General features: G+C 47.3%; 1 protein-coding gene across 1 annotated transcript in view; it reads right to left on the bottom strand.

The window, feature by feature from the left end:
* Positions 1-913: 913 nt before the first annotated feature.
* The window catches only part of LOC112241252 (angiopoietin-2), an 87,246-nt gene continuing 71,682 nt past the window's right edge, over positions 914-16,477 (bottom strand). Inside the window, exons 9-10 of the mRNA XM_042295016.1 lie at positions 7,895-8,025; positions 914-1,522 (exon numbers count right to left, since the gene is read on the bottom strand). Coding sequence (XP_042150950.1) covers positions 1,362-1,522; positions 7,895-8,025 — 292 coding nt within the window. The 3' untranslated portion in view covers positions 914-1,361. The remainder of the gene's footprint in view (positions 1,523-7,894; positions 8,026-16,477) is intronic.

Genomic DNA, 16,477 nt, shown 5'->3' with positions numbered 1-16,477 from the left:
ACTGTGATGTAGATTGGACGATGGACCTGAAGGAATAAAAAGAGAATTTGGCTCGTAGAAACACATTCATAACAGCCCCCGTGATACAAGCCAGTATTTGACGTCCATCCATGACTCCTTCCCTCCTCTATCCTCTACCTTACGTGGAAACCAGCCTCTAGGGGCAACATTGAGCGATGTTACCCAGAGGAGTAGAGGAGACAGGAAGGGAGATGAGGGTGGGAGAGGGAGGGAGGGAGGGAGTAGAAGAGAGAGAAGGAGAGGAGAGGAGGGGAGGAGGGGAGGTGAGTGGAGGAGGGGAGGGGAGTGGAGGAGAGGAGAGGAGTGGGAAGGAGAGGAGAGAGGAGGGGGAGAAGAGGAGAGAGGAGGAGGGGAGAAGAGGAGAGAGGACGGGAGGATAGGAGAGGAGGGGAGGATAGGAGAGGAGGGGAGAAGAGGGGAGAGGGGAGGGTAGGAGAGGAGAGAGGAGGAGGGGAGAAGAGGGGGAGGAGAGGGTAGGAGAGGAGAGGAGAGAGGAGAGGAGTACTGTAGTACCCTTAGAGAAGAGGCCTGTTCTGACCTCTGTAGTACCCTTAGAGAAGGGGTCTGTTCTGACCTCTGTAGTACCCTTAGAGAAGGGGTCTGTTCTGACCTCTGTAGTACCCTTAGAGAAGGGGTCTGTTCTGACCTCTGTAGTACCCTTAGAGAAGGGGTCTGTTCTGACCTCTGTAGTACCCTTAGAGAAGGGGTCTGTTCTGACCTCTAGGGTTCCCTGATCAGACGTCCTGACGTCCATGTTGAAGCCCTGGAGACGGTGACGTAGTGAGTAGATGGCGCCAAACACCACTACATTTTTTTTGTTATTTTATTTAAATTTGTAAAATAATGATTTTTACCTCTCCTTCTATCACAAATATACAGTTGGGAAAGTAAATATGCTTGTAGAAACACCTGTGTTTATTTATCATGCACTTATATTTATAATTATCTCCTTAAAAAAAGGGTTTTACAAGCATCTCTGAGTGGCATAGCGGGAAAACAGTCAGGAAGAATTGCTGTTAAAGTTTTCTGGACAGTGAAAGTGGAGAAGCAGTAAGCCATAATATACCATTATGCATCTACAATATATGTACAATCCCATTCTAAAACACACATTTACGGTGGCCTGTGTGCCATTTCAGCGGGAAACGTTTCTAAGACGGAACACATTTTTCAGAAAATAACAGATCTGTTCTTTTCAAACACATTAAAAACCTCTAAAAACCTCCACTCAAGTATCATATTCCACGTGTCTGGCAAACATCATTATTCGAGAAGCGCTCATATCAGTCTGTGATTCAGTCAGTCGGGGTGACGTCATCGGCGATCGCCTCCGTTATGCCTCAGAAGCCTGCGGGTCGAACCATCATGGTGGTCACTGTAGTCATGAGGCTGGGTCCCTTCCAGTAGTACCACTTGATGCCGTTGTAACGGACCACATTGGAGACGCCAGAGTAGTAGATACCGTTCAGGTTGGAGGGACCACACGCCTCAAACCACCAACCTAGTGGAGAGGGGAGAGGTCAGGGGTCAGGTTGAGAGAGAGAGGGCAGATGGACCAGACGACTCAAACCAAAAACTAGTGGAGAGTGGAGAGGTCACAGGTTAGAGGTCAGGAAGAGAGAGAGAGAGAGCAGAGGACCCACGCCTCAAACCACCAACCTAGTGGAGAGGGGAGAGGTCACGGGTCAGGAAGAGAGAGAGAGAGGGCAGATGGACCACACGCCTCAAACCCCAACATAGTGGAGAGGGGAAATGTCGGGGGTCAGGAAGAGAGAGATGACACCAAAGAGGAAAAAGGAGGTTGTGTAATAAAAATAAAAATAAAGGTCAAACTATTTCATGTTTAACTTTACAAGAGAAAAACATGAAGAGGAGAAAAATATAGTCAGACCAGTAAAACGGTTATTTATAAAAATTGGTATTAAGTAGCAGGAGAGAAGGTGGAGGATAGAGTAGGAGGAGGGAAGGTAGAGGATAGAGCAGAGGAGGGAAGGTAGAGGATAGAGGAGGGGGGAAGGTAGAGGATAGAGTAGGGAAGGTAGAGGATAGAGTAGGAGGAGGGAAGGTAGAGGATAGAGGAGGGGGAAGGTAGAGGATAGAGTAGGGAAGGTAGAGGATAGAGTAGGAGGAGGGAAGGTAGAGGATAGAGTAGGGCAGGTGGAGGATAGAGCAGAGGAGGGAAGGTAGAGGGATAGAGTAGGAGGAGGGAAGGTAGAGGATAGAGTAGGAGGAGGGAAGGTAGAGGATAGAGAGGGGGAAGGTAGAGGATAGAGTAGGGAAGGTAGAGGATAGAGTAGGAGGGAAGGTAGAGGATAGAGTAGGAGGAGGGAAGGTAGAGGATAGAGGAGGGGGAAGGTAGAGGATAGAGTAGGGAAGGTAGAGGATAGAGTAGGAGGAGGGAAGGTAGAGGATAGAGGAGGGAGGGAAGGTAGAGGATAGAGCAGAGGAGGGAAGGTAGAGGATAGAGTAGGAGTAGGGAAGGTGGAGGATAGAGGAGGGGGAAGGTAGAGGATAGAGTAGGAGGAGGGAAGGTAGAGGATAGAGTAGGAGGGAAGGTAGAGAATAGAGTAGGAGGAGGGAAGGTAGAGGATAGAGGAGGGGGAAGGTAGAGGATAGAGGAGGGGGAAGGTAGAGGATAGAGTAGGAGGAGGAGGGAAGGTAGAGGATAGAGGAGGGGAAGGTAGAGGATAGAGTAGGGAAGGTAGAGGATAGAGTAGGAGGAGGGAAGGTAGAGGATAGAGTAGGAGTAGGGAAGGTGGAGGATAGAGCAGAGGAGGGAAGGTAGAGGATAGAGTAGGAGGAGGGAAGGTAGAGGATAAAGTAGGAGGAGGGAAGGTAGAGGATAGAGTAGGAGGAGGGAAGGTAGAGGATAAAGTAGGAAGGTAGAGGGTAGAGTAGGAGGAGGGAAGGTAGAGGATAGAGTGGGGCAGGTAGAGGATAGAGTAGGGCAGGTAGAGGATATTGGAGGGAAGGTAGAGGATAGAGTAGGAGGAGGGAAGGCAGAGGAAAGAGTAGGAGGAGGGAAGATAGAGGATAGAGTAGAAGGAGGGAGGGAAAGGATAGAGTAGCAGGAGGGAAATAGTGGATAGAGTAGGAGGAGGGAAGGTAGAGGATAGAGTAGGAGGGAAGGTAGAGAATAGAGTAGGAGGAGGGAAGGTAGAGGATAGAGGAGGGGGAAGGTAGAGGAGGATAGAGGAGGGAAGGTAGAGGATAGAGTAGGAGGAGGGAAGGTAGAGGATAGGAGGAGGAGGGAAGGTAGAGGATAGAGTAGAGGGAAGGTAGAGGATAGAGTAGGAGGAGGGAAGGTAGAGGATAGAGTAGGAGGAGGGAAGGTGGAGGATAGAGCAGAGGAGGGAAGGTAGAGGATAGAGTAGGAGGAGGGAAGGTAGAGGATAAAGTAGGAGGAGGGAAGGTAGAGGATAAAGTAGGAAGGTAGAGGGTAGAGTAGGAGGGAGGAAGGTAGAGGATAGAGTGGGGAAGGTAGTGGATAGGAGTAGGGCAGGTAGAGGATATTGGAGGGAAGGTAGAGGATAGAGTAGGAGGAGGGAAGGCAGAGGATAGAGTAGGAGGAGGGAAGATAGAGGATAGAGTAGAAGGAGGAGGAAAGGATAGAGGTAGCAGGAGGGAAATAGTGGATAGAGTAGGAGGAGGGAAGGTAGAGGATAGAGTAGGAGGGAAGGTAGAGGAGTAGGAGGAGGGAAGGTAGAGGATAGAGGAGGGAAGGTAGTGGATAGAGTAGGAGGAGGGAAGGTAGAGGATAGAGTAGGAGGAGGGAAGGTAGAGGATAGAGTAGGAGGAGGGAAGGTAGAGGATAAAGTAGGAAGGTAGAGGGTAGAGTAGGAGGAGGGAAGGTAGAGGATAGAGTGGGGCAGGTAGAGGATAGAGTAGGAGGAGGGAAGGTAGAGGATAGAGTAGGAAGGTAGAGGGTAGAGTAGGAGGAGGGAAGGTAGAGGATAGAGTGGGGCAGGTAGAGGGATAGAGTAGGGCAGGTAGAGGATATTGGAGGAAGGTAGAGGATAGAGTAGGAGGAGGGAAGGCAGAGGAAAAAGTAGGAGGAGGGAAGATAGAGGATAGAGTAGAAGGAGGGAGGGAAAGGATAGAGTAGCAGGAGGGAAATAGTGGATAGAGTAGGAGGAGGGAAGGTAGAGGATAGAGTAGGAGAGGAAGGTAGAGAATAGAGTAGGAGGAGGGAAGGTAGAGGATAGAGGAGGGAAGGTAGTGGATAGAGTAGGAGGAGGGAAGGTAGAGGATAGAGTAGGAGGAGGGAAGGTAGAGGATAGAATAGGAGGAGGGAAGGTAAGAGGATAGAGTAGGAGGAGGGAAGGTAGAGATAGAGTAGGAGGAGGGAAGGTAGAATAGAGTAGGAGGAGGGAAGGTAGAGGATAGAGTAGGAGGAGGGAAGGTAGAGGATAGAGTAGGGAGGAGGGGAAGGTAGAGGATAGAGGAGGGAAGGTAGAGGATAGAGTAGGGAAGGTAGAGGATAGAGTAGGAGGGGGAAGGTAGAGGATAGAGTAGGAGGAGGGAAGGTAGAGGACAGAGTAGGAGGAGGGAAGGTAGAGAATAGAGTAGAGGAGGGAAGGTAAAGGATAGAGTAGGAGGAGGGAAGGTAGAGGATAGAGTAGGGCAGGTAGAGGATGGAGTAGGAGGAGGGAAGGTAGAGAATAGTGTAGGGCAGGTAGAGGATAGAGTAGGGCAGGTAGAGGATAGAGTAGGGCAGGTAGAGAATAGAGTAGGAGGAGGGAAGGTAGAGGATAGAGTGGGAGGAGGGAAGGTAGAGGATAGAGTAGGAGGAGGGAAGGTAGAGAATAGAGTAGGAGAAGGGAAGGTAGATGATAGAGTAGGAGGGGGGAAGATAGAGGATAGAGGAGCAGGAGGGAGGCAGAGGATAGAGTAGCAGGAGGGAAGTTAGTGGATAGAGTAGGAGGACGGAAGTTAGTGGATAGAGTAGGAGGAGGGAAGGTAGAGGACAGAGTAGGAGGAGGGAAGGTAGAGGATAGAGTAGTAGGAGGGAAGGTAGAGGATAGAGGAGGGAAGGTAGAGGGTAGAGTAGGAGGAGGGAAGGTACAGGATAGAGTAGGATGAGGGAAGGTAGAGGATAGAGTAGGAGGAGGGAAGGTAGAGGATAGAGTAGGAAGAGGGAAGGCAGAGGATAGAGTAGGAGGAGGGAAGGTAGAAGATATTGGAGGAAAGGTAGAGGGTAGAGTATGAGGAGGGAAGGTACAGGATAGAGTAGGAGGAGGGAAGGTAGAGGGTAGAGTAGGAGGAGGGAGGAGGTACGGTAGAGGATAGAGTAGGACGAGGGATGGTAGAGGATAGAGTAGGAGGGGGAAGGTAGAGGACAGAGTAGGAGGAGGGAAGGTAGGGATAGAGTAGGAGGGGGGAAGGTAGAGGACAGAGTAGGAGGGGGAAGGTAGAGGACAGAGTAGGAGGAGGGACGGTAGAGAATAGAATACGACAGTAGAGGATAGAGTAGGGAAGGTAGAGGATAGAGGAGGGAAGGTAGAGGATAGAGTAGGAGGAGGGAAGGTAGATGATGGTGTAGGAGGAGGGAAGGTAGAGGATAGAGTAGGAGGAGGGAAGGTAGAAGATAGAGTAGGAGGAGGGAAGGCAGAGGATAGAGTAGGAGGAGGGAAGGTAGAGGATAGAGTAGGAGGAGGAAAGGTAGTGGATAGAGTAGGAGGAGGGAAGGTAGAGGATAGAGTAGGAGGAGAGAAGGCAGAGGATAGAGTAGGAGGAGGGAATGCAGAGGATAGAGTAGGAGGAGGGAAGGCAGAGGATAGAGTAGGAGGAGGGAAGGTAGAGGATAGAGTAGGACGGTAGAGGATAGAGTAGGGAAGGTAGAGGATAGAGTAGGAGGGGGAAGGTAGAGGACAGAGTAGGAGGGGGAAGGTAGAGGACAGAGTAGGAGGATGGAAGGTAGAGAATAGAGTAGGACAGTAGAGGATAGAGTAGGGAAGGTAGAGGATAGAGGAGGAAGGTAGAGGATAGAGTAGGAGGAGGGAAGGTAGATGATAGAGTAGGAGGAGGGAAGGTAGAGGATAGAGTAGGAGAAGGGAAGGTAGAGGATAGGAGGAGGGAAGGTAGAGGATAGAGTAGGAGAAGGGAAGGTAGAGGATAGATTAGGAGGAGGGAAGGTAGAGGATAGAGTAGAGGAGGGAAAGGTAGAGGATAGAGTAGGAGGAGGAAAGGTAGAGGATAGAGTAGGAGGAGGGAAGGTAGAGGATAGAGTAGGAGGAGGGAATGCAGAGGATAGAGTAGGAGGAGGGAAGGCAGAGGATAGAGTAGGAGGAGGGAAGGTAGAGGATAGAGTAGGACGGTAGAGGATAGAGTAGGGAAGGTAGAGGATAGAGTAGGAGGGGGAAGGTAGAGGACAGAGTAGGAGGGGGAAGGTAGAGGACAGAGTAGGAGGATGGAGGTAGAGAATAGAGTAGGACAGTAGAGGATAGAGTAGGGAAGGTAGAGGATAGAGGAGGGAAGGTAGAGGATAGAGTAGGAGGAGGGAAGGTAGATGATAGAGTAGGAGGAGGGAAGGTAGAGGATAGAGTAGGAGAAGGGAAGGTAGAGGATAGAGTAGGAGGAGGGAAGGTAGAGGATAGAGTAGGAGAAGGGAAGGTAGAGGATAGATTAGGAGGAGGGAAGGTAGAGGATAGAGTAGGAGGAGGAAAGGTAGAGGATAGAGTAGGAGGAGGAAAGGTAGAGGATAGAGTAGGAGGAGGGAAGGTAGAGGATAGAGTAGGAGGAGGGAAGGTAGAGGATAGAGTAGTAGAAGGGAAGGTAGAGGATAGAGTAGGAGGAGGGAAGGTAGAGGATAGAGTAGGAGGGAAGGTAGAGAATAGAGTAGGAGGAGGGAAGGTAGAGGATAGAGGAGGAAGGTAGAGGATAGAGTAGGAGGAGGGAAGGTAGAGGATAGAGGAGGAGGAGGGAAGGTAGTGGATAGAGTAGGAGGAGGGAAGGTAGAGGATAGAGTAGGAGAAGGGAAGGTAGAGGATAGAGTAGGAGGAGGGAAGGTAGAGGATAGAGTAGGAGGAGGGATGGTAGAGGATAAAGTAGGAAGGTAGAGGATAGAGTAGGAGGAGGGAAGGTAGAGGATAGAGGAGGAGGAGGGAAGGTAGTGGATAGAGTAGGAGGAGGGAAGGTAGAGGATAGAGTAGGAGAAGGGAAGGTAGAGGATAGAGTAGGAGGAGGGAAGGTAGAGGATAGAGTAGGAGGAGGGAAGGTAGAGGATAGAGTAGGAGAAGGGAAGGTAGTGGCTGTGTGTAATGGTGTTGTGCACTTGAGGTTATATTCCAATGAACCAAATGAAAAATACATTGTTTATTAAATGGGTTTCCATTGCATTTTCAACTTTACTGATAGTTTTCTCACAAAAACAATTGTGATTGTGCCCCCTCTGGCACAACAGCCGCCTCCCTGACCACATTATTATGGACAACAACAAAAAAACACTGTCAAACAGCAGCCAAGGATCATCATGTCACCAGACTCTGGGTATTTATCATAAAGGAGCATCAAGCTCATCACCGTGCTCTTTCCCTGGAAAGGTCATCTTCAATGACTTCATCTGTAGCCTAACAAACTGCATGGTTTTCCTGAGTTACGTCATTACGTGTTTAAGTTTACTTCCATATGACGGATATTATATCAATATTTCCACATAAAAGCGTCACCACCGACATTTCTCGCTCAATTAATTTTTACCAGCAAAAAAAATAACACCAACTTGTCAAGCTCGTTTTGTTTCATTGACATTTGATTTGTTTACCAACAAATGTTCTGTTTCCGTCAGGCCTGACATGGTTTATCTGGTACGTACTTGACTAGCAGAAAACAGCTGCATGGAAACCTGTTAATGAAAGTGAGGGCCTCAGAGTACCTCCAGAAGACATCTGGGCACACTTGCAGGAGCAGCGGTCGTTGTCTCGGTCCTTGGTGCTGAACTGGGTCCCATGCTGGGTCAGACTACTGGTGCGGCCGGCGGTACCACTGAACCCCTGGGCATGGAGACTGGGAGAGGACCAGAACAATCAACACACATACACATTAACAACCTTCTGAAATGTGTTCTGTTAGACAAATAACTCTTTATCCACATTATAGCAGGGGGTGTAAAGCCATAACACCTATGTTTTTCCATAAGCAGATTCTGATAGGTCAAACAAAACACCTCCCACATTCTTTTTATTATTTATTATACATTTCTCTCAGCCAATCATCATCATTTCTGTAATATACATGTTGAAAACCTGTTAGAGTACTGAGAATATGTTATTCCTTTATTTACTCTGAAATATCATTGTATTTGGTCAATCACATTTCCATTCGAATGCAGTTTACTAAGGGTTGGTAATAGGATGATTGGTCGGCTGTTTGAGCCAGTAAAGTGGTCTTTGCTAATCTTAGGTAACAGAATTCATTTAGCTTCCCTCCAGGCCTGAGGACATACACTTTCTAGTAGGATTAAATGGATGATTTGGCAAATAGGAGTGGCAATATGTCCGCTATTAACCTCAGTAATTTTCCCTCCAAGTTGTCAGATCCCGGTGGCTTGTCGTTATTGATAGACAACAATCGTTTTTTCACCTCTTCCACACTGACTTTACATAATAATTCTAAATTACAATTCTTGTCTTTCATAATTTGGTCAATTATACTTGGAAGTGTCGTGTAAATGTTTGGTGCTGACATGTCAAGCCTAATTTCTTGCCAATGAAACAAATCATTAAAGAGGTGTTTTTTGATGAAGGAGCCATCTGATTCAATAAATGAAGTTCACTTTTTGGTGCTTCAAAGCTTTTTACTATCATTCTTAATTTGCGGTATGTTTGCTAATTGAGTACCAATAAAATAACAATAAAATAACAATAATAATATACAGGGGATTACCGAGTCAATGGTTGAGGATACCGCTTAGTCGAGGCGAGTCTTTTGTTTAGACATGTAGCTGGCTAGCTAAACAATTAAGCCTAATCCCAACTCATAACGTTACTACCAAGAATTAAACTGCAGGTAGCTAACCAACTAGGTTCAATGTTAGCTAGCTACCATTAGCCTATAACTAGCTAACATTAGGATATAGCTAGCTAACATTAGGATATAGCTAGCTACCATTAGCCTATAACTAGCTAACATTAGGATATAGCTAGCTAACATTAGCCTATAACTAACTAAATGACTCTGAGATACAACTAATATTACTACACAGATCATACATGTAACGTTAGCTAGCTATCTAACGGTAAGCTTCAACTTGAAATGAAACTGACTTTCAGACTAAATTATAAATGTGTCATCTGAAAATGTAGCTAGCTAGACTATCTTACCCGTATTAATAGACTTCACAGATGGTTGACCTTAGTATGAAGATGTAATCCGGAGAAAGGTGTTTTATACAACAGCCTTCTTTCTGTGTGTTCTCTTTTTGACTCCCTCTGCGATCAAAAGCCAGCATTTTCTCCATCTGCTTAGCTAATTCCACTGGGCGTTCCACTCACTTCAAAACTCGTTACTAAAAGAACTAGGCTCGTAATTTTAACAATTTTATTCATATTTACAGATGGCACACACGTTCGTTATTAAGGCAAATGAAAGTTCTTATTTCCAGAATGCATTTCTGCCCCAAAAAAAACGCATTTTGAAAAAACACAAGTTTACCTTGAAATGGCTGTGAAGTAGTGACACGCGACATACACCTAGTTTCCTGAAACGAGTCACATATTTACATGTAGGTAGGGGTAAATGGACTATGCAAACATAATAAACAGAGAGTAGCAACAGCGTAAAAATGCCAATAGTCTGGGTAGCCATTTTATGTTCAGCTGTCTTATGGCTTGGGGGTAGAAGCTGTTATTAAGAAGCCTTTTGGACCTAGACTTGGCACTCCGGTACCACTTGCCATGCGTTAGTAGAGAGAATAGTTTAAGACTGGGGTGGCTGGGGTCTTTGACAATTTTTAGGGCCTTCCTCTGACACCGCCTGGTATAGAGGTCCTGGATGGCAGGAAGCTTTTCACCAACAATTTTTAGGGCCTTCCTCTGACACCGCCTGGTTTAGAGGTCCTGGACGGCAGGAGGCTTGGTCCGGGTGATGTACTGGGCCACATGCACTACCCTCTGTAGTGCCTTACGGTTGGAGGCATAGCAGTTGCCATACCAGGCAGTGATGCAACCCGTCAGGTTGCTCTCTATGATGTAGCTGTAGAACCTTTTGAGGATCTTATGAGCCATCCTAGATCTTTTCAGTCTCTCATTGTCGTGCCGTCTTCACAACTGTTGTGGTGTGTTTGGACCATTCTAGTTTGTTGGTGATGTGGACACCAAGGAACTTAAAGCTCTCAACCTGCTCCACTACAGCCCCGTCGATGAGAATGGGGGCATGCTCAGTCCTCTTTTTCCTGTAGTCCACAATCATCTCCTTAATCTTGATAACATTGAGGGAGAGGTTGTCATCGCACAACACTGCCAGGTCTCTGAACTCCACCCTATAGGCTGTCTCATCATTGTCGGTTATCAGGCATACCACCATTGTGTCGTTGGTGAACTTTTTATTTAACCTTTATTTAACTAAGCAAGTCAGTTAAGAACAAATTCTTATTGACAATGTACTTGTAAAGCCCCCGCTGCCAAACCCTCCCATAACTCTAGGCCAATTGTGCGCCGCCCTATGGGACTTCTGATCACGGCCGGTTGTGAACCTGGGTCTGTAGTGATGCCTCTATCATCTGCCATTGGGGCCCTTCAGGGGTGCGTGCTTAGTCCCCTCCTGTGCTCCCTGTTCACCTACAACTGCGTGGCCAAGTACGACTCCACCAAAATCATTAAGTTGGGCCTCCCGAGTGGCGTCTCCCGCCCAATGCGTACAGGAGGGGATTAAGCACGCACCCCTGAGGAGCCCCCATGTTGAGGATCAGCGTGGCAGACGTGTTGTTGCCTACCCTTACCACCTGGGGGTTGCCCGTCAAGAAGTCCAGGATCCAGAGAGAGGTGTTTGCAGAGGGAGGTGTTTAGTCCCAGGTTCCTTAGCTTAGTGGTGAGCTTTGAGGGCACCATGGTATTGAACGCTTAGCTGCATTCTCACATACTGTAGGTGTTCCTTTTGTCCAGGTGGGAAAAGGCAGCGTGGAGTACAATAGAGATTGCGTAATCTGTGGATCTCTTGGGGTGGTATGCAAGTTGGAGTGGGTCTATGGTTTCTGGTATGATGGTGTTGATTTGAGCCATGACCAGCCTTTCAAAGCACTTCATGGCTACAGACGTAACGCAGGTTACCTTAGTGTTCTTGGGCACAGGAACTATGGTGGTCTGCTTAAAACATGTAGGTATTACAGACTCGATCAGGGACAGGTTTAAAATGTCAGTGAAGACACTTGCCTGTTGGTCAATGCATGCTCTGAGTGCACTGAGTGCACATCCTGTTAATCCCTGTGAATGTTGAACTGTTTAAAGGTATTTTACTCACATTGGCTACAGAGAGCGTGATCATACAGTCGTACTGAACAGCTGGTGTGTTCATGCATGCTTCAGTGTTCCTTGCCTCGAAGCATAGAAGTAGTTTAGCTCATCTGGTAGGCTTGTGCAACTGGGCTGCTCACGGCTGGGCTTCCCTTTGTAGTCCGAATTGTTTGCCATCCCTGACACATCCGATGAGCATCGGAACCGGTGTAGTAGGATTCAATCTTAGTCCTGTGTTGACGCTTTGCCTGTTTGATGGTTCGTCAGAGGGCATAGCAGAACTTATTATAACCGTCTGGGTTAGAGTCCCGCTCCTTGAAACCGGCAGCTCTCCCCTATTGCTCAGTGTGGATGTTGCCTGTAATCCATTGCCTCTAGTTGGGGTATGTAAGTACAGTCACTGAACTTGAACTTTAATGTATAATATAGTCGGAAGCGGTGGATGGTATGCACTCTACCTGAGTTTGACTAGGGCACGACTCCTTCTACCTCTTCTCCGGCGTTGACGTTTTGGTGCAGGGGGGGATGTTGCTGAAGAAAGTGGTGATGTTGGCAGGTAGGGGAGCTCTGGTCGGGGGGAAGGCTAGGAGAGGAGGATTGTGTGTGGGCGGTGGAGGAATGGGAGGGTGTCCTGGTTTGGCTAGCTAAGGAAGTGATTTAGAGATGGTGTTTAGGGTTTGAACTGTTCTGGCTAAAGGGATTGATCATTAACGGTTACACTGGCTACAAAAGGGATTTCTTCGGCTATAAGGAAGTCCTAGAGAGAATGGACTGTCTTAGTTACAGGGACAGATGGGAGAGGGGGATGGCTATGGATATGAGACTGTCTTAGTTACAGGGACAGGTGGGAGAGGGGGATGGCTATGTATATGAGACTGCCTTAGTAACAGGGACAGATGGGAGAGGGGGCTGACTATGGGTGTTTGGCCCTGGAAAAGATGCTTCCTTGGCCTGGGAACAATAGGGAAAGGGTTGGATGCCTTTCTTGGTTAGATGGATGGAAGGAATCGCAGAGTAATTGAGTGACCCGACTGCTCCAGAGAAGAGGTTGCGTTGGCCAGAGAAAGCTAGAGAAGAGGTTACATTGGCCAGAGAAAGCTAGAGAAGAGGTTGCATTGGCCAGAGAAAGCTAGAGAAGAGGTTGCATTGGCCAGAGAAAGCCAGAGAAGAGGTTACATTGGCCAGAGAAAGCTAGAGAAGAGGTTACATTGGCCAGAGAAAGCTAGAGAAGAGGTTGCATTGGCCAGAGAAAGCTAGAGAAGAGGTTGCATTGGCCAGAGAAAGCCAGAGAAGAGGTTACATTGGCCAGAGAAAGCTAGAGAAGAGGTTACATTGGCCAGAGAATGCTAGAGAAGGAGATGCCTCGGCCAGGTTCGGCCTGCATTGGCTGGGTGGAAGCCTAGCACAACAGGCCTCTGGCTTGGGTGATCCCTACGTAAACCCAACCCTGAGGAGGAGAACCAGATGTTCACAGCATGATAATGAACCACATAATCAGCGAGGTGAGATGGAACGCTGCTCAGCAGTAGTTGGCAAGAGGGCTGACAGCTCACAAACACTAGTACCATTCAGAGTGGGATGAATACAGCTCCTAGAAACAGACCCGTTTTGCACTGGCTTAATGGGCAAATTTTAGGTTATTTAAGGATGATCCTGGAAACTAAATATAAAGTTAACTTAATTCATTCTGGTGCTACACAAACTTCTACACTAACGAGCATTTCGTTTCACCACAAATAATATCACCTTGTCAAACACCTCCGGCCTTTTTCAAACACTTCATCAAACTCCACTTCATCTACACTGTTAATGGATCTGCAACTGTCAATCACATTCCTCTTTTTTGAGGAACTTCTGAGTTTAAACAATCCTTTAGTGATCTCAGGTTGGGCTTTAGTAGTGGAGAGAGAGAGATACCACCACAGGGCCTTAGTAGTGGAGAGAGAGAGATACCACCACAGGGCCTTAGTAGTGGAGAGAGAGAGAAAGCAATTATAGGACTTTAGTAGTGTAGAGAGAGATATACTATACCACCATAGGGCTTTAGTAGTGGAGAGAGAGAGAGATACCACCACAGGGCCTTAGTAGTGGAGAGAGAGAGAGAGAGATACCACCACAGGGCCTTAGTAGTGGAGAGAGAGAGAAAGCAATTATAGGGCTTTAGTAGTGTAGAGAGAGATATACTAGACCACCATAGGGCTTTAGTAGTGGAGAGAGAGAGATACCACCATAGAGCTTTAGTAGTGGAGAGAGAGAGAGATACCACCATAGAGCTTTAGTAGTGGAGAGAGAGATATACTAGACCACCAAAGGGCTTTAGTAGTGGGGAGAGAGATATACTAGACCACCACAGGGCTTTGGTAGTGGAGAGAGATATCTAGACCACCATAGGGTTTTAGTAGTGGAAAGAGATATACTAGACCACCACAGGGCTTTAGTAGTGGAGAGAGATATACTAGACCACCACAGGGCTTTAGTAGTGGGAGAGAGATATACTAGACCACCACAGGGCTTTTGTAGTGGAGAGAGATATACTAGACCATCATAGGGTTTTAGTAGTGGAGAGAGAGATATACTAGACCACCACAGGGCTTTAGTAGTGGAGAGAGAGACCACCACAGGGCTTTAGTAGTGGAGAGAGAGATATACTAGACCACAACAGGGCTTTAGTAGAGGAGAGAGAGACAACCTCAGGGCTTTTGTAGTGGAGAGAGAGTATTACTTGACCACCATAGGGCTTTAGTAGTGGAGAGAGAGACAACCACAGGGCTTTTGTAGTGGAGAGAGAGTATTACTAGACCACCACAGGGCTTTTGTAGTGGAGAGATACCACCACAGGGCTTTAGTTGTGGAGAGATACCACCACAGGGCTTTAGTTGTGGAGAGAGAGATATCCTAGACCACCACGGGGCTTTAGTAGTGGAGAGAGAGATATACTAGACCACCATAGGGCTTTAGTTGTGGAGAGAGAGATATACTAGACAACCACAGGGCTTTAGTAGTGGAGAGAGAGACCAACACGGGTCTTTAGTAGTGGAGAGAGATATATACTAGACCACCATAGGTCTTTAGTAGTGGAGAGAGATATATACTAGACCACCATAGGGCTTTAGTAGTGGAGAGAGATATATACTAGACCACCGTAGGGCTTTAGTAGTGGAGAGAGAGATATAGTAGACCACCACAGGGCTTTAGTAGTGGGGAGAGAGATATACTAGACCACCACAGGGCTTTAGTAGTGGAGAGAGAGTATTACTAGACCACCATAGGGCTTTAGTAGTGGAGGGAGAGACAACCACAGGGCTTTTGTAGTGGAGAGAGAGTATTACTAGACCACCACAGCGCTTTAGTAGTGGAGAGAGAGAGAGAGAGAGAGAGAGAGAGAGAGAGAGAGAGAGAGAGAGAGAGAGAAACCACCATAGGGAATTAGTAGTGGAGAGAGAGAGAGAGATACCACCACAGGGCTTTTGTAGTGGAGAGAGAGTATTACTAGACCACCATAGGGCTTTAGTAGTGGAGAGAGATACCACCACAGGGCTTTAGTAGTGGGGAGGCGATATACTAGACCACCGTAGGGCTTTAGTAGTGGAGAGAGAGATATACTAGACCACCATAGGGCTTTAGTAGTGGAAAGAGATATAGTAGACCACCACAGTGCTTTAGTAGTGGGGAGAGAGATATACTAGACCACCACAGGGCTTTAGAGTGGAGAGAGACATATACTAGACCACCGTAGGGCTTTAGTAGTGGAAAGAGAGATGTACTAGACCACCACAGGGCTTTAGAGTGGAGAGAGATATACTAGACCACCGTAGGGCTTTAGTAGTGGAAAGAGAGATTTACTAGACCACCACAGGGCTTTAGTAGTGGAGAGAGATATACTAGACCACCATAGGGCTTTAGTAGTGGAGAGAGATACCACCACAGGGCTTTAGTAGTGGAGAGAGAGATGTACTAGACCACCGTAGGGCTTTAGTAGTGGAGAGAGGGATATACTAGAGCACCACAGGGCTTTTGTAGTGGAGAGATACCACCACAGGGCTTTAGTTGTGGAGAGATACCACCACAGGGCTTTAGTTGTGGAGAGAGAGATATCCTATACCACCACGGGGCTTTAGTAGTGGAGAGAGAGATATACTAGACCACCATAGGGCTTTAGTTGTGGAGAGAGAGATATACTAGACAACCACAGGGCTTTAGTTGTGGAGAGAGAGACCAACACGGGTCTTTAGTAGTGGAGAGAGATATATACTAGACCACCATAGGTCTTTAGTAGTGGAGAGAGATATATACTAGACCACCATAGGGCTTTAGTAGTGGAGAGAGATATATACTAGACCACCGTAGGGCTTTAGTAGTGGAGAGAGAGATATAGTAGACCACCACAGGGCTTTAGTAGTGGGGAGAGAGATATACTAGACCACCACAGGTCTTTAGTAGTGGAGAGAGATATATACTAGACCACCATAGGGCTTTAGTAGTGGAGAGATACTAGACCACCGTAGGGCTTTAGTAGTGGAGAGAGAGATATAGTAGACCACCACAGGGCTTTAGTAGTGGGGAGAGAGATATACTAGACCACCACAGGGCTTTAGTAGTGGAGAGAGAGATATACTAGACCACCACAGGGCTTTAGTAGTGGGGAGAGAGATATACTAGACCACCACAGGGCTTTGGTAGTGGAGAGAGAGACCACCACAGGGCTTTTGTAGTGGAGAGAGAGAAAGCAATTATAGGGCTTTAGTAGTGTAGAGAGAGATATACTAGACCACCATAGGGCTTTAGTAGTGGAGAGAGAGAGATACCACCATAGAGCTTTAGTAGTGGAGAGAGAGAGAGATACCACCATAGAGCTTTAGTAGTGGAGAGAGAGATATACTAGACCACCAAAGGGCTTTAGTAGTGGGGAGAGAGATATACTAGACCACCACAGGGCTTTGGTAGTGGAGAGAGATATCTAGACCACCATAGGGTTTTAGTAGTGGAAAGAGAGATATACTAGACCACCA

Source organism: Oncorhynchus tshawytscha, linkage group LG13 (genome assembly GCF_018296145.1).
Source record: "Oncorhynchus tshawytscha isolate Ot180627B linkage group LG13, Otsh_v2.0, whole genome shotgun sequence".
NCBI classification, from domain to species: domain Eukaryota; kingdom Metazoa; phylum Chordata; class Actinopteri; order Salmoniformes; family Salmonidae; genus Oncorhynchus; species Oncorhynchus tshawytscha.
Note: the sequence above shows the minus strand (reverse complement) of the source record. Positions and strands in the feature narration are given on the sequence as shown.